The sequence below is a fragment of the Dunckerocampus dactyliophorus genome, chromosome 19, assembly GCF_027744805.1.
Source record: "Dunckerocampus dactyliophorus isolate RoL2022-P2 chromosome 19, RoL_Ddac_1.1, whole genome shotgun sequence".
NCBI lineage: Eukaryota > Metazoa > Chordata > Actinopteri > Syngnathiformes > Syngnathidae > Dunckerocampus > Dunckerocampus dactyliophorus.
The window spans coordinates 2,115,727-2,134,834 of record NC_072837.1 but is presented as its reverse complement, the minus strand read 5'-3'; the positions used below and the strand labels follow the sequence as shown (position 1 = coordinate 2,134,834).

General features: G+C 45.7%; 1 protein-coding gene across 2 annotated transcripts in view; it reads left to right on the top strand.

Moving 5' to 3' along the window:
- akap12b (A kinase (PRKA) anchor protein 12b) overlaps positions 1 to 19,108 on the top strand; it is a 35,523-nt gene that overhangs the window by 13,847 nt on the left and 2,568 nt on the right. The window contains exons 1-2 of one of the 2 annotated variants that reach the window (XM_054761732.1): positions 12,310 to 12,541; positions 15,192 to 18,905. In XM_054761732.1, coding sequence (XP_054617707.1) covers positions 12,517 to 12,541; positions 15,192 to 18,901 — 3,735 coding nt within the window. In that variant the 5' untranslated portion in view covers positions 12,310 to 12,516 and the 3' untranslated portion in view covers positions 18,902 to 18,905. Of the gene's footprint in view, positions 1 to 12,309; positions 12,542 to 15,191; positions 18,906 to 19,108 lie in introns of those variants that run through there. The other variant, XM_054761731.1, reaches the window with a different exon arrangement.

Sequence of the window (19,108 nt, the reverse complement as noted above, 5' to 3'; positions counted from 1 at the left end):
CAATAAGTGAAACCCACAAAGTAGCCAACTTTACAATGATTATACTGGATGTGTTTTAAGGCTGTAAAAGCCCTCACCGTACACTTTATACACTTTTATACACTTTTATACACTTTTATAGACTTTTCTCAGACAGGAATGAACATTTCTCACGTTTCTCTCTTGTTTAAACACTCTCAAGCCAAACCTTGTTTGAATTTTAATGATCAACCTACAAGATTGGACACATGAAATTCGTAAGAACGTGCCTCTTCGTCCTGGCGCCGTTCCGCGCCGTTCCACAACGGCAGACCAAGGAGCACCAAGGAGATTGATTGACAATGGTCTACAGCCAATCAGGATGCAGAAGACAATGGGAGGTGCAGGCAGAAGAGAGAGAGAGAGACACAGCCAACTCTTCCCACAATGCAATTCTTCTTAAAGGGCCAGGCTCGGCCTGTAACAGCGTGTAAACCCCCCCACTAAAGTTGTAAAAAAAAAAAAAAATCTGTGAAACAGCGAGTCCGCGAAAGGTGAACCGCGCTGGAGCGAGGGAACACTGTCATTTACAAATAAATGATCGATGGACTAGATGATCCGTGTAAGCACCTCCTGTACAGTACAAGATGATAAATGCAACCTGAGGAGTGAGGATGCGCTCCAGCATGAAATGATCTGTGTGAAAGAGTCCTCAGTAACACTGGAAGTCTGCAGGTGCTCTGAGGACACATGCAGACAGACGAGATACAGATCTGATGTGTCCAATTTATTATGATTGCTCGCCTTCATCCTCAACCTGCAGCGCTCCATCCCCACAGCTGCATCTCTTTATTTTCTTTGCCATCTCTATTGTGTCAACCTCAATCTGGGAGGGCCGCAGGGGCGTGGACACCCTCCCTAAATATTTAGCAGGCCGTGACCCGGGGCCCCTGCACAAAAGCAGGCTGCGTGCTTCATAATATGTTATGGCCCGAAGGGAAAGGGGTAACCCAACACGACTTAAAACGCTGGGAAATGTCACATACCGCTCTTTCAAATAAGCAGTTTAATAAGCTATTTTAATTAAGCAACTCTGTCCATTTACGGAGTAACACTACACCCCTCTTTGGCGTGCGGGTTGGATTGGATGAGGTGATGTTGCTTGTCGACGGAAGACAGTAAGCGACTTGTTGAGAGGGCCTTGTTACTGTACGTTAATTATTCCCAGGAAAAACAAGTCATACATGAGGAGGGGGGACACTGATGGATGATGTGACGCTTAAGATTCCATAGTGGCTCCGTTAGCAGTTGAGCATCCATATTTCCTGTTCTTTGGCAGACAGGAACACAGACAGGAACACCATCAAATAAAAGCTTCACAGTGCTGTGCTAAGAAGAAAAACACAGCGTAATGGCTAAGAAGGGCTACACTGTCCCATTCTGTTCTACAGTCAACCTGTCACTGCTGGAAAAGCTTTCTAATTGAAGTACAATCTTCTTCAATTTCTTTCATAATTCAACTCTTTGAGATCAAAATGATTATTTTTGCTCAAAATATTACAAGTTTGTAATCGGAAAATTGCAACTTTTTTCTCATTTTCTCGTTTTTTTCTTAATATCTTGACTTTATTCTGGGGAAATTACAGCTGTTTGTTACATTTCTGCTGTTTGGGTTTTTTTTCTTCTTGTAAATGTTCTTCTTGTAGTTATGGCTTCATTCCCAGACTTTATTCTGGTAACATTATACCTTTTCTGCAACCTCATTTTCCAAAAATTACAACTTTATTTGTTGTTTTGTTTGTTTCTCATAATACTACGATTTTTTCAAAACAGCATTTTTTCTTTAATATTACAACCTGATGCTACTATATGATGTGATTTTTCCTCATAGTGTTACGATGTTATTCTCGTAAAGTTACTTTTTTCTCTTCATATTTGGGCTGCACTTGGGACACCCCTGATGTAGACACTTGTAGTTTATGTGCATTGCTTTAAAATTGAACTAATGCAATTTAAAAGTAAATAGTATTTTCCAGGTTTAATGAGTTAAGAAGACAAGCGTGAATGTCAATATTACATCTTCTGTTTCGCTCTCCTTTCCTGACATATGTTGATGTTTAATAATCATGCCAAATGTGCTGTGAGGATGCCAAATTGGGCAAGATCATGATGCATGATCCATCATCCATGCATTAAAACCTCCCTGCCGTGATTAAGGTAACATGTCCTTACTATCCAAACAATAGCATCAAGTATGCATACTTTAAGGGAGAAAAACTGAGTTACAAACAAGTGAGATTGTTTAAAAAAAGCCTTCAAGGCTGCGGGGCACAGGGAGTGAAAGGAAGGGAGGTACTGACAGAATGGGGGAGATAGGAGGAGAGTGAAAAGGTATGAAAACACTCCTTCTCTGCCTCTTATGTGGAACCTGACAAAAGTCAGCGGTGCGCTGTGGGAGTCAGGAAGCGCAATCTGACTGATAGCGGCCAAGCATAACAAAAGGACAGGCTGCACATCAAAAGGACAAAAACACACACCAGTGACGTCTCAATGTCAGGTGTGCGGGGGTGTTTATGGCTCCTGAACGCAAGGGCCGCAATATTCTGGTTGATTGTCACAAAAGGGAGTGGCAATCATATCATTAGATCTTCCCGAGGGACAAAAGAATAGAACGTAAACTTGGATAAACAGTTCTTAAGAGTAGTCAGTGTCCAACTTGTATGTCGGTTTAGATTTGCTACCAACACACTACTGCTACCATTACTGTCTGAAAGGCTGGCAACACAAGCGATCACTGTACACCTCACAGTCAACATAGGAATGTTTAGTGTGAGCTCCATTGCTATCCACAGTAGCGCTGCCCTTAATCCTCCACTCCTCCATGATGACATCACTGGTGGCCCACAGGTGGTCATTTGGGTTCGGGTACGGAGGAGACATGCTTGGCTACTCCATCACCTCCAGCTTCCTCAACAAGGCACTTGTCATCCTGGAGGTGTGCTTGGGCTCCTTATCATGTCTGCTTCAAAATGTCACAGCACAAGCTGGAATACCGCAGCTCCCCACAGCCGGCAGCGCTCGTGCAGACCTAAGACCAGGACGCTACCACCACACTTGCAGTTACCTCGCAAGTCACTAAGCTATTTAGACAGTAATGGCTGCGTGTTGAGCCATCTTCAGTGGATAATGAATTGATACCGCTGTGCAAGCTGGACGCTGACTACTCTCACATAGAACCACACTCGTGTGATAGCTGACCATTGCGTCTTGCTGGACTCGGGCTACGTCGTTTTATTCAAGCGGTACCTCCAACTTTGACTGCTTTTCCAAGTCAAATTTCCACCTTCTAGACACAGAGGAATGAAGTAAATAAAAAGAAGACACATTTTTGAGGCAGAGTGGGGGGATACTTTTTGGCAAGGGGAGGAGGCTGCCTGATGAGTTCATGGGTGCAGTCCAAAGAATGATGTAGTTGAGGTAATGCGTTGGCCCAAGTCTTAAGTGTGTCCCTCGTTGATGGCTTGCAGGCTGCACAGGAATGTGCTGACTGTGGGGTTTGGGGAAGATGTGCTGACAGTTTAGTTAATTTGCTGGACGCCATTTATCAGTCAAGTTGTATCGTAGCCGAGTGTGCTTCTTGCTTGGATTTAGGTTGCTTGTACACAACAACGACCCGCGTTTCAGGCTTGGAGGCGGTGTGTTGATCATACTCCGGACCGCTCCCTTCAAATGAAGCTGTGTGTGACGTCTGCCAGCACGGCTTCATGCTGGAAACGTCATCTAACGCAAAGCAGTCGGGTTCTGCCCATATTGCTTACACATTCCAACTGACGGTGCTCATTTTCCCTGCACTGTTTGGACAATTACCCTCCATAATATCTCGCTGTGAGACATCCAGAGTGATTTCACTCTGAGCAAGAAAGATCCCTGAGGAAAGTGTTGTTCATTTTTAAAGTGGAGTGCCTAAAAGCCGCCCACCGCCCGCTCCGGTCAGTCCCTGGAGATCCGTCATTGTCCGGCCAATCATGTTCATCTTAGCGGCATGTTTTATTTAGGCGCTCATTATGAAGAGGCTGAGCACACAGTGAAGTGTCGATTAGAAAGCTCTCATTTATCATCGGCTGTCCAGCTGATTGGACAGGAGGCCTTTTTGTCTTCTTGTCATCTTTCCAGTCGACATGCACTGTAGCTCCATGAGAAAACATCAGTAACAGCGCATGAGTATCTATGTCAACACCCAGCCGTACCACACTGGTTCAAATGCCAAACCTTTGTGAGACTTCAGCATACTTTTCCTCAGATGACTTTTTCAAGGTTCCTCGTCCCTCGCTCTGTTGCGGTTTCAGAACATAATTCATTCACAAATGATGACTGTTTTGTGGTTGACTATGGCCTATTGCTGACACCGGCATGCCGTGGCTGAGACAGAGTGGGGAAAAAAAAGGTTATCCTCTCTTTCAGTGTGGAAGTGGTAAGTTTTTGGCTTGTTTGTCCTTCTCCCCCACTCCGTTTCAAACACTTTCTTAATTTTATTAAACTGGAGAGGCTAGCGAGGTAGCTCAGTAGCTTGCCACGCGACCGCCGTCTGTTATGTCCCTGCAGCGATCCCGTAGCCCGAGCAATGCGATGTAAACGAAGAAACAATAGGAGTGTAAACGTGACTGTAGGGGTGTTATTTAATGTCAAAACCCGTATTTAGAAAGTCATAAACAGTTTTTCTATGCTCTAACTACGAAAGTATTCCATTTATTAATATTGAATCCTACTTTGCGGAAATCCACTTATTGCGATAGCGTAGACTGCTTTATGAGGTATCCCAGTATATACCATGAATGCTCCAATGAAGATCGCTATTCAATTAGCCTGTGAGTCTCTGGGTGAGTCTACAAAAGCAAACGCTCAAGGTTTCTGTTTAGCACGGGGCAAAAAAACAATGGCATTAGCGTATGTTTGTATGTTTAGTTTCTTATTTTGTGTTGTCGAATATCAGAAAATACAAATGACAAAATGAACCTTTTGGAGCTACTAGCATCTGATGTCATTTTCATTAACTCCGCAGGAGCTGTGTGGGCAGCATCCGCCGTGGCGCTACTACAACATCGGTTCTGTTGCTGCTGTTCTGTTGTCGCCAGGCTAAAAACAAGCTAACTCACTTTGACCTCAGAAAGAGTTTGAGAAACGTTGCTTCAGTCTGACCGTCTTGTTCCTACAAAATACTCTCACACCATCCGAGGCTGAACAACAATGGAACTTTCTCTAATAGAAGAAGGTTAGACAGAAGAAGCCTCCTTTATGAGAAGAGATGCTAGCATTGTAGCGGCGGGCCATTAGGCTACCACCAGAAGGAGAAGGAAGGGGGGGAACGGGGCAAGGGAGGGGGGAATGGCCACATTCCTGCTCCATTCTCTCAATCCTCCTTGTGCCTGAGGGAGGTTAGGGGTTGAGGCTGAGGAGATTAGGTTCCCTGATGCCGGGAAAGATGAGAGAGTAGCGCCCGCAGATACGAGTAGGCCCTGGGGAGTGAGTCTCAAGGGTGGTGGGAGCCCTACGATGAGTTTGACCTCATTACACTCATTTGAGGCTGGGTAGGTACGCCGTTGTCTATTGTAGGAACAATAGTTGCGTTGTACTAACAGGTAAAAGAAACACCCTCAATATGCAGCTCCCCCCACAGCGGAAAATGAATTGTTATTTCTTTTCACGACTCTGAACTCCAACCACCACGACATCAGGCCATGCCTTATCGTGCACGTGGACCTCAAGTAGGATTCTGCTTTTCCTTTGGCTTTTTTGTCACGCTTATTCCAAAGACCCAGCCTTTTACAGCAACACACGCAGCAGGTGTCTTATTTGTGTCTTATTGTGTCTACTATATTGGGTAATATGAGTGTAAAGGTGACTGTAGGGGTGTTATTTCATGTCTAGAGGGCTTTAATGATGTTAAAAACCATATTTAGAAGGTGGTAAACAGGTTTTATATGCTCTAACTTTGAAAATATTCCATTTATACATTTTTAAGGAACCCTACTTTGCGGATGACTGTATTTTGTTTTTAGGTGCTTAACTTGTTTGTCCACTTGTGTGACAGTTACAATGTTAGTCAAACACACCACTAACAATGTCAATGTTACATGACAGTGACAACTTGACACCGGAACAGATTCAAATTCCATTTCTGTTATTTCCTGTGGGAAAGTCGGTTTCAGAATCACAATTTTAAAAAGTTCCACTTCAGGGTGGAAATCTAGTTTCCTGGGAAATGACCTGCTGCATTTCGCATTTCACTTTTGGAAGAACTTTGACCACATATCTCATTTAAACCAAATGAAGTAGTCCAACGCTGTTATCTTTATTTTATTATACATGTGGGACATTTCCAAAATGTTTCAAATGTCTCGGAGGACATCCCTGAAGTCTTTTTGACCCAGCTTTTTTTAAAAAAAGTTAACTACAGTCAAAGCTTCCAAAGGACAACTGGCCCAAATTGCTGAAACAAAATGTCAGGAATGCAGCGAAAAGTGAGGCCGTAGACAACAGACAGCAAGGCTGACTAAATGCTGGACAGTCCTTCCTTCATATTTCAGTTGTAGAACAAACTGGAGGAGACGGTGGACGTACAGTTTGGTCATGATGCTTTCCTGCAAGATCCTTCAGACTTCCTGTGTGATGTCACAACAACTACACTGATGTGATCTCACTGAAGATGTCACACGCTGTTCACGGAAAGCGACTAGATGTACACACACATGCCTTCTAGAGCGTACGCGAGGAAACATGCGAAGGAAAAGGAAACTGTGATGTCAAGACCTGATTGCGCTTCCTGTCCGACGTTGTCGCACACACGCACTCAAGAGGAGAGGGGCTGTGGAGATTAACAGTGAAAGGAGAGCCGAAGCGTGTGAAAGACTTCAAAACGGACTAATGAGCGGAAACATCTCTCTGATCTCTTTGAGTGTTTTCACACGTTTGTCGTTTCCCTTTTCCGCCAGTTATTCCGCCATCGTCCGAGACGCTTCTTGGAATTCTCAATAATAGCGGGAGGCCGTTGCTTGTGTCCTCCGCGATGATGTCATGCCCCGCTCCAAAAAGGGGCCTCCGCCCTACTCCTCCTTGTACCCCCCCCACCCACGCAGCCATTCAAGACCCCTCCTTAAACATTCCTGCAGTCTGGCATGTATTTTCGTTTCCAATGTGGCCCCAGCTTCTCCTCACGACAGCTCGAAGACAAAGGCTGAAAGTTCAGCAGCACACCAAGCCCGCCAAACATTCCCTTGTTTAGTTCTTCTCTTAAAATGCATAAATCCTTTAAAGCTGCGGCGTTCCATTGCGTGTTCTAAATGTCTTATCCGCTCCCCTGCGCATATTCCAAGAATCTCCCCGCACATATTCGGTGTCTCTGGAAGTCCTCTACGGATTCATTGATCAAAACTCCATCTGGAAGGCTGATTTAAGCGTTTAAGTATTTAAGATATATTAAACCATTTGGACCATTTGGAAATATGTTGCAGGAATGCAATATGACCTTAAGGTCACCGATGTGGCCATTCTTTGCTGACTGGAGGAAAAAAGCTACCGTAAAGCCCAAAATGCGAAAAATATTACTTTTTACTTCATAAAAGCAACGTTTTCACATCAGCTTATCGCGGTCGCACAGCAAATACTCGTTTCAAAAAAGATTTTTTAGTTAACAGAAAAAATGTTTTGTTTAATGTCATGAACTGTCATTAACATAAGAAAACATTATTAAATGCTATGAAATGACCAACTGTAAAGTAATTACACAAAGCACATGGATGAAATATATATCATTATATCAGTAAACCATTTCTGTGCATTATATTTATAACGATATTATTTATATAGTTGAATTTATTACTTATTTAATGTTTCATTGATATAATATTCTATATTGTGCCGTTCTTTTTTGCTGTATGAAATCCTGCTACATTTTTGGGCAACAACCCTCCACTGGGTGGTACCAAGTGGCGGTGCCACAAAAATGCAAGAATTGGAATAAAAATGCTGAAATGATGCGGGTTGGGCATATTCACTGCTAGAAAGCCCATAATTTACATCATTTAATTGTTTTGTGTTGTTTATGCTTCACTGGTAATGTTTAGATTTGGGCGTTGTTTGTCCCACTGTGTTCGGTCAGTGAACGCACCACGGTAGTGTGATGTTGCGTCAGTTGAAACGTCTTTTTTATGACTTCTCCGATGTGGTACAGGCAGATGTACTTTTCCTTTCCTTCCTTGCACCTCATCCTAGCTTTCCTAAGTTAATGTTGTGCGTGAATGCATAAAGTAACACAGCATAAAGCCTTAGAAGGACCACAGTTTACAGTGCAGGCTGCCACTGATTGAAATAAATCCACCAAACCGAGGACAACTTGCCGTGTTCTTTGACTTGAACACACATTTCTACCTTTGAATGCCCCAAAACCAGTGCATCCTTGGAGACGCCTCAACACCCTGAGAGCCCTCTCCGTTTCATTCACATCAAACGTTTTTATTGAGGTCCTTTCTCTGCTAATTCTTCTACTGACTTCTTGTCCAAAATGCTAGTAGATCTTCTGCCAAACGGAATAGAAATGCAACACGGCTGCGGTGCTGCCGCCAGTCAGGGATCATTCATGATAAGCAATGAGACGTTTTCAAGTCACCCGTGAAATAGTCATCATTTTACTTTTTTTTTTTTTTTTTTTTGAGTATTCATGGACTGGGTGGACATTATCTGAAAAATGGAGGCTTTTCTGCTGATTTTTCTTACTTTTTATACTGAATGGTGTTGACAAATAGACTCACCGGGTGGATTCCTGCAGCCTAAAGCTTTTTGTGTGTCAATTCAAGTGTGTCAGCGTGTATAGAAGTGGAGGAATGCGGCCGTGTGAGTCATATGAAGGAAGTCGGGGCGTAAAAGGAAGGGGGGGCGGCGTAGATGTACTCCCACCAAGCTATGCATTCCCTCCCGCCTGACTCACTGCCACTCAGCACAATGTACAGTCGAACAAGGAGAGTGGCGTGTCGACTTTACATGTCACCGCACTGACGGGAGGCCTCAGTGATGTGTCACACCACGTGAGTCGCTCCGCTGTCATTCATTACCAACTCCAATTGTCACTTTCATTAAAACTAACTTAGCCAATCATTCGGTGAGACTTTCTCCTCGATAGAATTTCGTCTTATTGACTTCCTGTCCATCCGTGACGCCTTTCATGAGGCTTTAATCCTGCTTTTTACAGCTCAGTGCCCTCACAGGAAATGGCATCAGCGGGACAGAAAAGAAGATGTTTTGTTAAGAAGCTGAAGATGCTCAGGAAGGTCGGCGTGTACGGAGGTCACCCTGGCTGCAGACAGCACGCCATTACGGCTGTTATGACCCGTTTGGGAGCGCGGCACTCGCAATTCGCACATTCCTCTCGTGACAATGCGGAAGATTACAGATCAGACTACCACGGTATTTACCTGAGGATTTGTCCGCATTCCTTCTTGTCTGCACCCCCCACCTCACCTCCAGCACCTCAGACAAAAGCTGAATGAAATAAATGTGTCTGTATTGAGGTCATTGAGAATGGGCCATTAGCATTTGCACCTCCGTCACACCCCTGTGGCCGACCTGCTTGGTTGGAACGTTTACTTGATGTTGTTTGTCATTTCCAGTAAGGGGAAGGCTGTCTTTAAATATAAAGACGTAAAACGCTGTTATTTTAGCCTCTGAACCACTACTACTTCCCTTAAAAACATGTTCTCTCATTCATCACTCAGAATGATGATAAAGGAAAGTCTATTTATTGTGACAAACAGAAACCTTTCAATTAAAAATGCCCTTTTGGGTGATGCAGGCATAGTATGCAAATGAAAATGACATCAGATGCTTTTGTAGCTCTTTTCAAAAACCAAAAGTGGCCATTTTTACTGCATTGTTGTCATGTAAATGTGTCTGGAAGTTTTCCAGCGGCTGCATAATTCAGGCCTGTTTCTGCATTGGACGACTCGCTTTTAAATGGCGCCTTGGGCTTTGTTAGCAATTTGCAACCCCCGACCGCTCGTACGACAATCGAATGAATTTCTGCTGCGTCCTTTGTGGCAATTCTTTGTGCCAGAACACCACCGCCACCCCGGCTAGCATACCGTATGTCACCAATAGTGGTTTCATTAAAAATGGCACATTTTTCACAAGTACAAATGAAACTGCATAAAAACTTTCTTTCCAAATAAAATGATTGCGGTTCACGGCTGTCACTCGTCGTTGTCTGGTATTCCCGTTTCTGTACCGGAAACGCGATCGGTTCAATGCATGTGTGGAACGCGTCTACATCCGGCCTGCCTATTTTTCTGGAGTGTCGTGTTAGGCAAGCCGATTTGTACTACGCATGTGTAACCTACGCCATCCGTCCATCTAGTTTACGGAAGTTACGGATCGTAAACGTCAGCCAACACGATTTCTACCCAGCCCCGCTGAAAAAGGAATCACGTAGTGACACACACACACACACACACTCAAAAGTGAAATTATTTATGGATACTTTAGGAGACGTCGTAGTCGTAGTATTATGAGGAAAAATAACGTAATTTTAGTCGCATAAACCTGCATGGTTAAAGACAAAATAGAGAAAAAATATCTATTTTGGAAAAAGTAGCAATATTATGTGAAAAAAATGGTAAAATTAGGTTTGGAAAAAGTTATAATGTAACGAGAATAAGGTCATAATTACGAGAACATTTACAAGAAGAAAATTTAAATTGTTGGAAATTTGAACACACGTCTTTCTGTTTTCTGTGCGTTCTAAAGATATAAAAAAGCTAATGGGACACACGTAGTGGGACACACCCATTCCACCTAGAAAGCCCGCTATTAAAACGCCACCAAAAACCTTTTCTATCCATGCTGTGAGCATGTAGTAACGGCTACATTCATGACAACATGGAATACTTACAGTATTTTGCCGTATTTTGGTCATTTTAAGCATTGCACTGCTGGAACTTCCTTCCTGGGCGCGTTTGATTTCACATAGAAAGGAACGCTACACCGAGCGTTGACTTTTCCAAACTCGAAAACAAAAACACAGCGGCAGTGGCGGCAGCTCCGATATGTAGCGTTAGCTTTCGGTAGTGGCCTGAGCCATTGTGAGTGCAGCGCTAACATGCTACGGGCAAGTCTGTGGTGAAGCTAGTAGCTAGCCGGCTAGTAGCTAGCTGTTGTGCTGTGGCAAGGTGTAGCATAGTTCTTTGGTGTAACAATGTTAATATTAATAATAATAACAATGTTGCTGTAGCTTGCTTAATATGCAGATCACATTATGTCAATGGGGGGGGGGTTTGGAGGGTTTTTTTCAGAAGGCTTTATAGGCAGAATAGGTGCGTCCCGTTACATTCTCAGCTGCCTCTTTTTAGCTGTTTTTATGTTTAGAGCGCACAGAAAAGAGATTGTGGATGATGGGCAAAACTCCAGAAAATGTGCGGTTTTCCTTTAAGGGGACATTTGCACAAAAGCCGATAAAAACTGTCATGATGTCCGTTTGCTTACATAATAATGGCCTTTCGGAACCTTAAAACATTTGGAAACAGATCTTAGTTCAGCCTCGGTGGGCGTGTCCAGGCCCAAAACATGACCCCCTACTGTGTTGCCTACGCCGGACTGATTTGAAATTTCTCACACACAGCTTGAGCAAAGTCGCAAAGTTTGGTGCACATCTTGAGGGGACTGACAAGAGCACGTGTGTGTGAAATATGAGCGCGATTGGTTGAAAAGCATCAAGTAAAACGTCTTTGCTTCACACTTCATTAAGCAGATAATGGTGACATCATTGTTGTAATGCGTGTAGTGCCTCCTGCTGGCCTGGCGTGCACACTGCAGCCTTTTCAGTTACTTTTTGCACGTTTGTGTAAGATGTACCCCAGTCTGCTTTCAATAAAAACCATGCAGACGGCCTCATTCTAGTTTGATTGGCATGATGAATGGGGGGGGGGCAGGTTGCGTGCTATGCTCGACCACTTTTTGTGACTTTTTAGACCGTCTGTGCCAGTCTGTCTTTTGGGGTCAAGCATGGGTATTAAGGTCAGAAAAGGAGACTGTTGTGTGACTGGGAGTTGGGGGTGGGGGGGGGGTGTGGCTTCCATGCCGTGTGATCATATACAATAGTTATAGTAATGATGATGAGCTGCGGTCATGCCGGGACGGAAGTGTAAAGGAGGGAGGAATGGGTGGGTGTCCTCAGCATAGGTGGGGGTGGGGGGTGCTCATTCAGAACAGCTGAAGAAAAGAGGAGGGGGCTGGGAGGGAGGCAGGGGTGGTCCCAAACATGACATGTGTGTCAGTCGGTTGAAATGTGTGCGAGGCGGGCCGCGCTGCACAAACAGCCTCCGCCGGCGCACCAAGAAGAGCTCCCAGCAGAGGACTGCCAGCCATAGGAAAAAAGTAAAGGGAAAGCATTTTTAAAAAATTGTTTAGAATTTATTATAAGACAAAAAAAATCACATAAATTGGTGACTTTTTTTTGGCTTTTTTTCATCATTTTAATAATTTTTTTGTAGAAAGGATTTTTTTGTACTTTCACAAATGCTTGGGACAATTACTCTGACAGGTAAACACGCTTATTTCTATTGCTTATGAACATGGCGCGCGTCTTTCAAATGTTGTTTTTGTGTTCATCTGCTGCTGCTTCTCCATACACGAGTGAGTACTTGCGGAGCGTATTGTCGTCCTGAGGGTGTGGTTGGATCGCAATGTGTGTCTGTGTGGTCCCTCGTGCAATGGACAGTGATCATCAAAAGTAAAATAACATCACGAGTGCTAGTTATCTTCCTGGTGTGTTTTCGTGCATTCCAAATCGTCCTGCAGACTCCCAGTGACGTACTGGGCCGGCGAGAAAGCAATATGTCCACCTGTGCCCTTTCATCATAAAGATGTGCATGGCTGAACTTTTCCAAACCGTTTAGCTCACGTCACAGCCCGTCGTCTCGTCATGGAAGCATTTCATTAGATTAGAGTGGGATCATAAATCCCAGTGGGATTGTTGCGATGTAAGCCACGGGGGGGGGGGGGGCTGATGGTGGTTGAGTGTCGTGTGGAATTCATGAAACACCAGGACTTGCTTTGTGGTGATGATGGTGGGGATGCAGCCACTTGATTTATGCCACTTTGGGCGTCACGAGGAGTTGTAGGGTTTTTTTTACCTTTGATTTATTATAGCAGATGATGAGATGGAGGCCCCCCACCACCCTTGGACCACACCTTAAATGAACTTTTTGATGACTTTTTTAGTCGTAAATTCATGTTCTGTGTTGTTCTAAGTTGTTACGTAGTCATGTGGTGTATTTTTGTACGTTTGAGTCTTGAGTTGAGAAATTTCTGTTTAAAGCTGACCTGAGATAAAGGGGGGGGGTGCAGTCTTTTGTCAGTTTTTTGGAGGGGGTTGGCCTCTTTTTCCTGAATTGACTTCTTTTGTTTACGGAGCTGCTGCTGCTCCAGACTAGTCTTTGCTAAGAAGGATTTGCATACATTTGGTCAAAGGTGGTAAACAAGCCAGGAGGAGTTGCAGCAACAGCTTTTGGTTTAGGATATCAAGAATACGACTGTCGTCCAATGACAAGCACGCAACACTATGAGATACGTGTGTTGCATTGGGCAGTGGTGATAATACGTGGACACCCCCTCCCCCCAATACCTTATTAGCTCCAGCCTGGTCCACACCCCTCCCCAAAACCAAGAACCCGTCTATCCACCTCTTGCCCCCCTCCCACATCTAACCCCCTGCAGCCTCACCCTTGCAACATTCTTTGTGGTACAGTCGTTACTTAAAACACCCCCCCCACACACACACACCTTCTGCACCCCCACCCCAAAATCAAATCAGTCCAGGGATGTTCACAGTTGCGTACTTGTAAAAAGGAAAAACAAGACATCAAAAGGAGGAGTGCGATGCCAGTAGTGTGTTAAATCCACATGGTTCCCGCTTTATGATCCGTGTAGATACACACGGCCTCATCCGGCAGCCTGACCCCAGCTTTACAACTTATTGCCAAGGGAGGCCGTGCTTAGTGTGTATTGTTTGCTTGCTTGTGTGAGTGCAAAAAAAACAAGTCTGCAAGCGACACCCACGCGGGAGAGACCCCACGTCCACGCGACACTGCCTGTCATGCGCCGCCCGGGCGTGACTTTATTTTGTAAATATGCTGACTCTTGATTGAGTTCTTCTTGACAGCAGCGACGGTTTGTGACCACCACGACCCCCGTCACTTTATTTCCAGAGGCCGGCAAGGGTTAGAAGGCTATTGTGTCGTGCCTTGGAGGGGGGCGGCTCCCCATCTATTCCAATGTGGTGGAATGTGGGTCAAGGGGATTGGAACCGAATTCAAGGATGGGGGTAGAACCCTGCCATTGTTTGGTTTTAGATTTTTAAAATACAGTTGAGCTGAAAGACAAACAGCCCTTCTTGTGGCCCCCTTTGGCCCTAAAAGTAAGAGGGAATAACAGAGCTCACATTCCCTTATCGGTCAAAGCCATATACAGCATTTTGGGCGTGTCTTTACTATAAAGTCAGTGTGACAATTCACTGAATCGAATGCCGTTTGACATCATTTCCTCAAAACCTTCAAAACAATGTTTCTATTTTAGCACTGAAATATCCAAAGAATGTAGTCAGTCTATAATTTAACATGTGGACACATTGTGGCCGCATTTTTGTGTGGGATAAGACCTAAACTTACAAAGATTTACTGACAGGAGTTGAGAATTGCCTTGTTTCTTTTGTTCATTTAAACCAATGGTCCTCAGTCCTTTTACACCGAGTATCAAAGATAACGTTGCTTTGCGATGACCACTGTGTTTGTCCGTTACGGTGTAGGTTTTGATGTGTGGCTTGTACTTGCAGGTGTCTGGCTTGTGGCGTACCATCAGTGGCACTTGTACCGCAGTTTGAGAATCGGTGGTTTAAAGAATTGGTGCTTTGCTTGTGAAAGTTAAAATAAAGAGAACGCGGTAGTTCCCACAGTGTTGCTTTACAGAGGGTGCTAATGCGTGTAATCGAGTAACACGATATCTACAAATTACACTTGTGTGAGTCTCACGGTATTAGGTGTTGTTTTACAGACTGTGGTGGGAGCCAGCAAAGAAAATCAAATACTAGACTGTGCCAAATGACCGCTATAATAAGTGATTGATACTACATGCCCCTCTAAAATGTTCCTCCTTTTTCAATTTTAATTTCAAATTCTTTATTTTCCTCCTTTCAGTTGGCCAGCCTGATGGTGTGTCCGTGGCTCAGAAGGAGGATGCTTCAGAGACCATGGACGCCGTCACAGACGAGCAGGCCCCTCAAGTGAACGGCGAGAAAGTGGAGAAGGAGTCTCCCGATGTAAATGACATCACTCCCGTCGAGGAGAAGGCCGTGGAGGAAAAACCCAACGAGACCAGCGAGGTGGGGTTCAAAAAGATCTTCCGCTTTGTGGGGTTCAAGTTCACCCTGAAGAAGGACAAGAGCGAGGAGAAAGACCCAGTGAAGCTGCTGACGGTGAGAGATAAGGACGGAGATGAGGTCAACGGGATTGATGAACCCGCAAAGGAGGAGGCTGCTGAAGCTCAAGAAAAAGATGGCAACGTAGAGGTACCAACCGCTGAGGCTGAAGTCACGAAAGATACAGACAACACTGAAACCCCAAATGGTCCTGTCGAAGCTGCTGAAACGACAGACGAAGCAGTCAAAGAGGACGGAGCTGAGAAAGAAGGTGAGGCCAGTCCACCTGCCCAGGAGGCAGCCTTGTCCCCCTTCAGGAAGCTCTTCAGTACAGGCCTCTTCTCTAACCTGCGAAAGAAGTCCAGCATCAAGAAGACAAAAGAGGAAGAGGACAAGGAGGCAGCTGGAGAGGAGGAAGCTGCTAAGACTGAGGAAACCACTGCTGAAGATAAGGGAGAGAAGGAAGAGGCGGAGCAAGAGACCAACAAGGAAGCACCAACAACTCCAGAGGGCGAAACCCCCAAGGAAGAGGCCTTAGCAACAGCTGAAGAGGCTAAACCAGAGCTCGAGGTCAGCGCCGAAAGCCCTTCCGCCTCTTCTGATGAGGCAAAGCCAGACGAGGAAAAAGCTGAAGAAGAGGAGAAAGCTCCAGCAGAGGTAACTTCAGATTCTGAGCTCCAGACTTCACAGGAGAAGGTAAAGCCCCAAGGAAGCCCACTGAAAAAGCTTTTCACCGGCGCTGGCTTGAAGAAACTCTCGACCAAGAAACAGAAAAGCAAGAAAGACGCTGAGGCCAAGCTGACTGAATCTGGTGAGCAGGTAACTGAGCAAATTCAGTCCTCCATTGAGTCCACAGATGCAGCAAAAGCTGACAGTGGACCATCGTCACCAGAGGACTCAGGAGAGCATGCTATTGAAGCCGAAGCTGCACAGGCTGAGTCCACCCAAGGACCAGAAAGTGAAGTAGCTTCTGATGGAGAGAAGAAAAAGGAGGGCATCATCGCCTGGTCTTCCTTCAAGAAACTAGTGACGCCCAAGAAGCGTGTTAAAAGACCTTCTGAGAGTGATGATGAGGTCACAAGTGAGAAAGCAGCCAAGTCAGCAACGTTGTCTTCTTCTGAGAGCGCTCCACTGTCAGATAAGAGCGTGGACGAAGAAGCCAAAGAGGATAAACCCTCTGAGGAAGAGGCGAAGACAGAGAACGCAGAGAAACTGGGCAGCAGCACAGAGGAACCCAAAAAGAAAATGGACACCTCCGTTTCTTGGGAAGCTCTGATGTGTATGGGTGGACCCAAAAAGAGGACCAGAAAGACATCTGATTCTGATGACGAAGAAACCAACATTGCAGAGGAGAGCGCTGCACCAGCTGCAGGTGAGGATGAGAAGCAGGACAAAACTGAGACAGCTGTGGAGAACCCTGAAAATGCTGAAGGTGAAATAGAAGCCGCTTCCTCTCCAGAACCTCTGAGCAGCCCCCCTGAGAGAGAGTCTGCCTGGGACACTTTGAAGCGCATGGTTATGCCAAAGAGTAAGGCCAAAGTTGAGGAGAAGACAGAGGAGTGCACAGAGCAGGTCCAGTCTGAAAGCGAAGCACCAAAAGATGAGTCATCCTTCTCTTTGAGGAAGCTATTTCCTGGTCTCAGAAAGAAGAAGGTAGAAAAACAAGCTTCTACTGAGGGAGAGGACGACACCCCATCTGTGGTTCCTCTTTCAGAGTTTGATGCACAACCTGAAGATATGCAGGAGCAACCGACAGAGGTAGCCAGGACCACATGTCAAGCGTCCTCCGAGGAGAGAGCCCCTTCATGGATCCCAGCTTCGGTGGAACATGGTGATCAACGGGATCAGCTGAGTGACATCACAGAGGAAGCAGCCACGCCCAAGTCTGTTGACACTGACATTGCGGAAGATGAAACTGAGGACCAAACCACTCTGCCCTCCAAAGCGGCAGGTGGACGACTATGCACAGCTGAAGTCGCCCAGGCTTCTCCCTCAGAAACCACCTGTGATCCTGAGGTACACATGTCAGAAAATGCACAGGAAGACATCGCAGGTTTCGAGGCTGAAATCAGTGAAATTGCACCTGAGACAACTGTGATCAGTGAAGACGTACCAGTGGAGACTGCCTTAGAAAAAACTGAGATTGAGCCCACTGTTGAGCATGTTGACTCCAAGATGAAAACACTCCTGGAGCCACACGCCCACGACGAGGCCGTGGCCATCTGCACTGGCCTGGGAACCAATGAGATTGCTGAAGTGGCCCTGGAGAAACCTGCAATGCCCATCATAGAGTGTCTTTCTGCGGTCAGCAATGCTCATGGTACAGAAGTCTCACCGGAAGAACCTTCACTAAAAACAGAGGAGGCCGTTGTTACAGAAGATGCACTACTGAGTGCACAAGTCCAGCAAGTGAAAAACACAGAGGTTGAGCACGTTGAGAGTTCTGAAAGCAAAATCCATGGTACTGAAACTGCTAGAGAGAGCTGTGAGCCTGAGCCTCTGTACGTCAGCGCCGTCACCTCCGCCGTCAAGACCACCATCGTTGCTGACGGCGCTATCATCAATACCGTTGCGCCTACAGTTGAAATTCCTGTCTGCTCTCAGAACGGAGAGGTCACAAAGCTAAGTGTGGAAACTGACAAGGAGACCACGGACATGCAGCAACAAATTGCAAGTGAAGTCGTAGCTGCAAGTGAGGAGGTATGTGTCATCAGAGAATCCGTTGTCCTCGTCAGCTCTTCCAGTGCGGACCAAGTGAACACCGGGCCCCTGACAGAGGACACAAGTAAAATTGAGGCCCAGAGTATGGTCATCGCCCAGACGGTCATTCAAGATGCAATGGATAAAGTTGCAGAACAAGCAACCACCCCAGAAGCCTCCACTCCAACTCCAGGCCAGGCAGTTGCAGCTATGGAAAAGGAAATAGAGATCCAGACCCTTGTCATCACTGACACGCCCGCCACTATCTCCTGTGAAAAACCAGCACAGAAGCCAATTTTTGTTGCCACGGAATGCGAAACGACCCCGATAGAGGTTGCGGAGATCCTTGATACCTCTGAGGGCAAGAAACCAGAGGAAGGTTTGAAGAAAGCTGGAGAAGTAAGTGAAAAAACCATAATTGAAGAAGTCGTAGAGATCATCGGCAACGCACAGACAGATGACAAAGTCGACGTGGTGAAGGAGGAGCCGGAAGACGACAAACCACAACCAGAGGAGAAAGAAATCTACCTGCCCGTCCAGGTGGTCCTGCAGACCGCGCAGGAGGTGGAGGAAGAGTCCATCAAAGAGGAGGCTGTGGAGGAATTTGAGACCAACGGCCTGATGGACGCGCAGGAACACGGCGCTGCGGCAGAGATGACGGCGGACGAGGAGGCGGAGAGAACGACATCGGGAAAGTGCGCGGAGGTGATGGCGCAGGTGATCGAGGTGATCGAGGAGGCGGTGAAGGAGATCGAGCCCGTGTCCACGGAGGTCACACCAGCATCGTGAGCAGGTGAGGACTTTTTAATCCCAGATTCCTTCATCAAACAATCTCATGTGTTTTTTAAACATCAATGGGCTCTACATTTATTGGGGGGTGGAGGGGTGTCCAATGAAAAAGCTTTTTGTTCAGGCGCTGAGTTACCAGGCATCCTTTGATATCAAAGTAGGAATGTGGTTGTGGACCCCCTTATTCTTTGTGGGCCAGGATCTTAA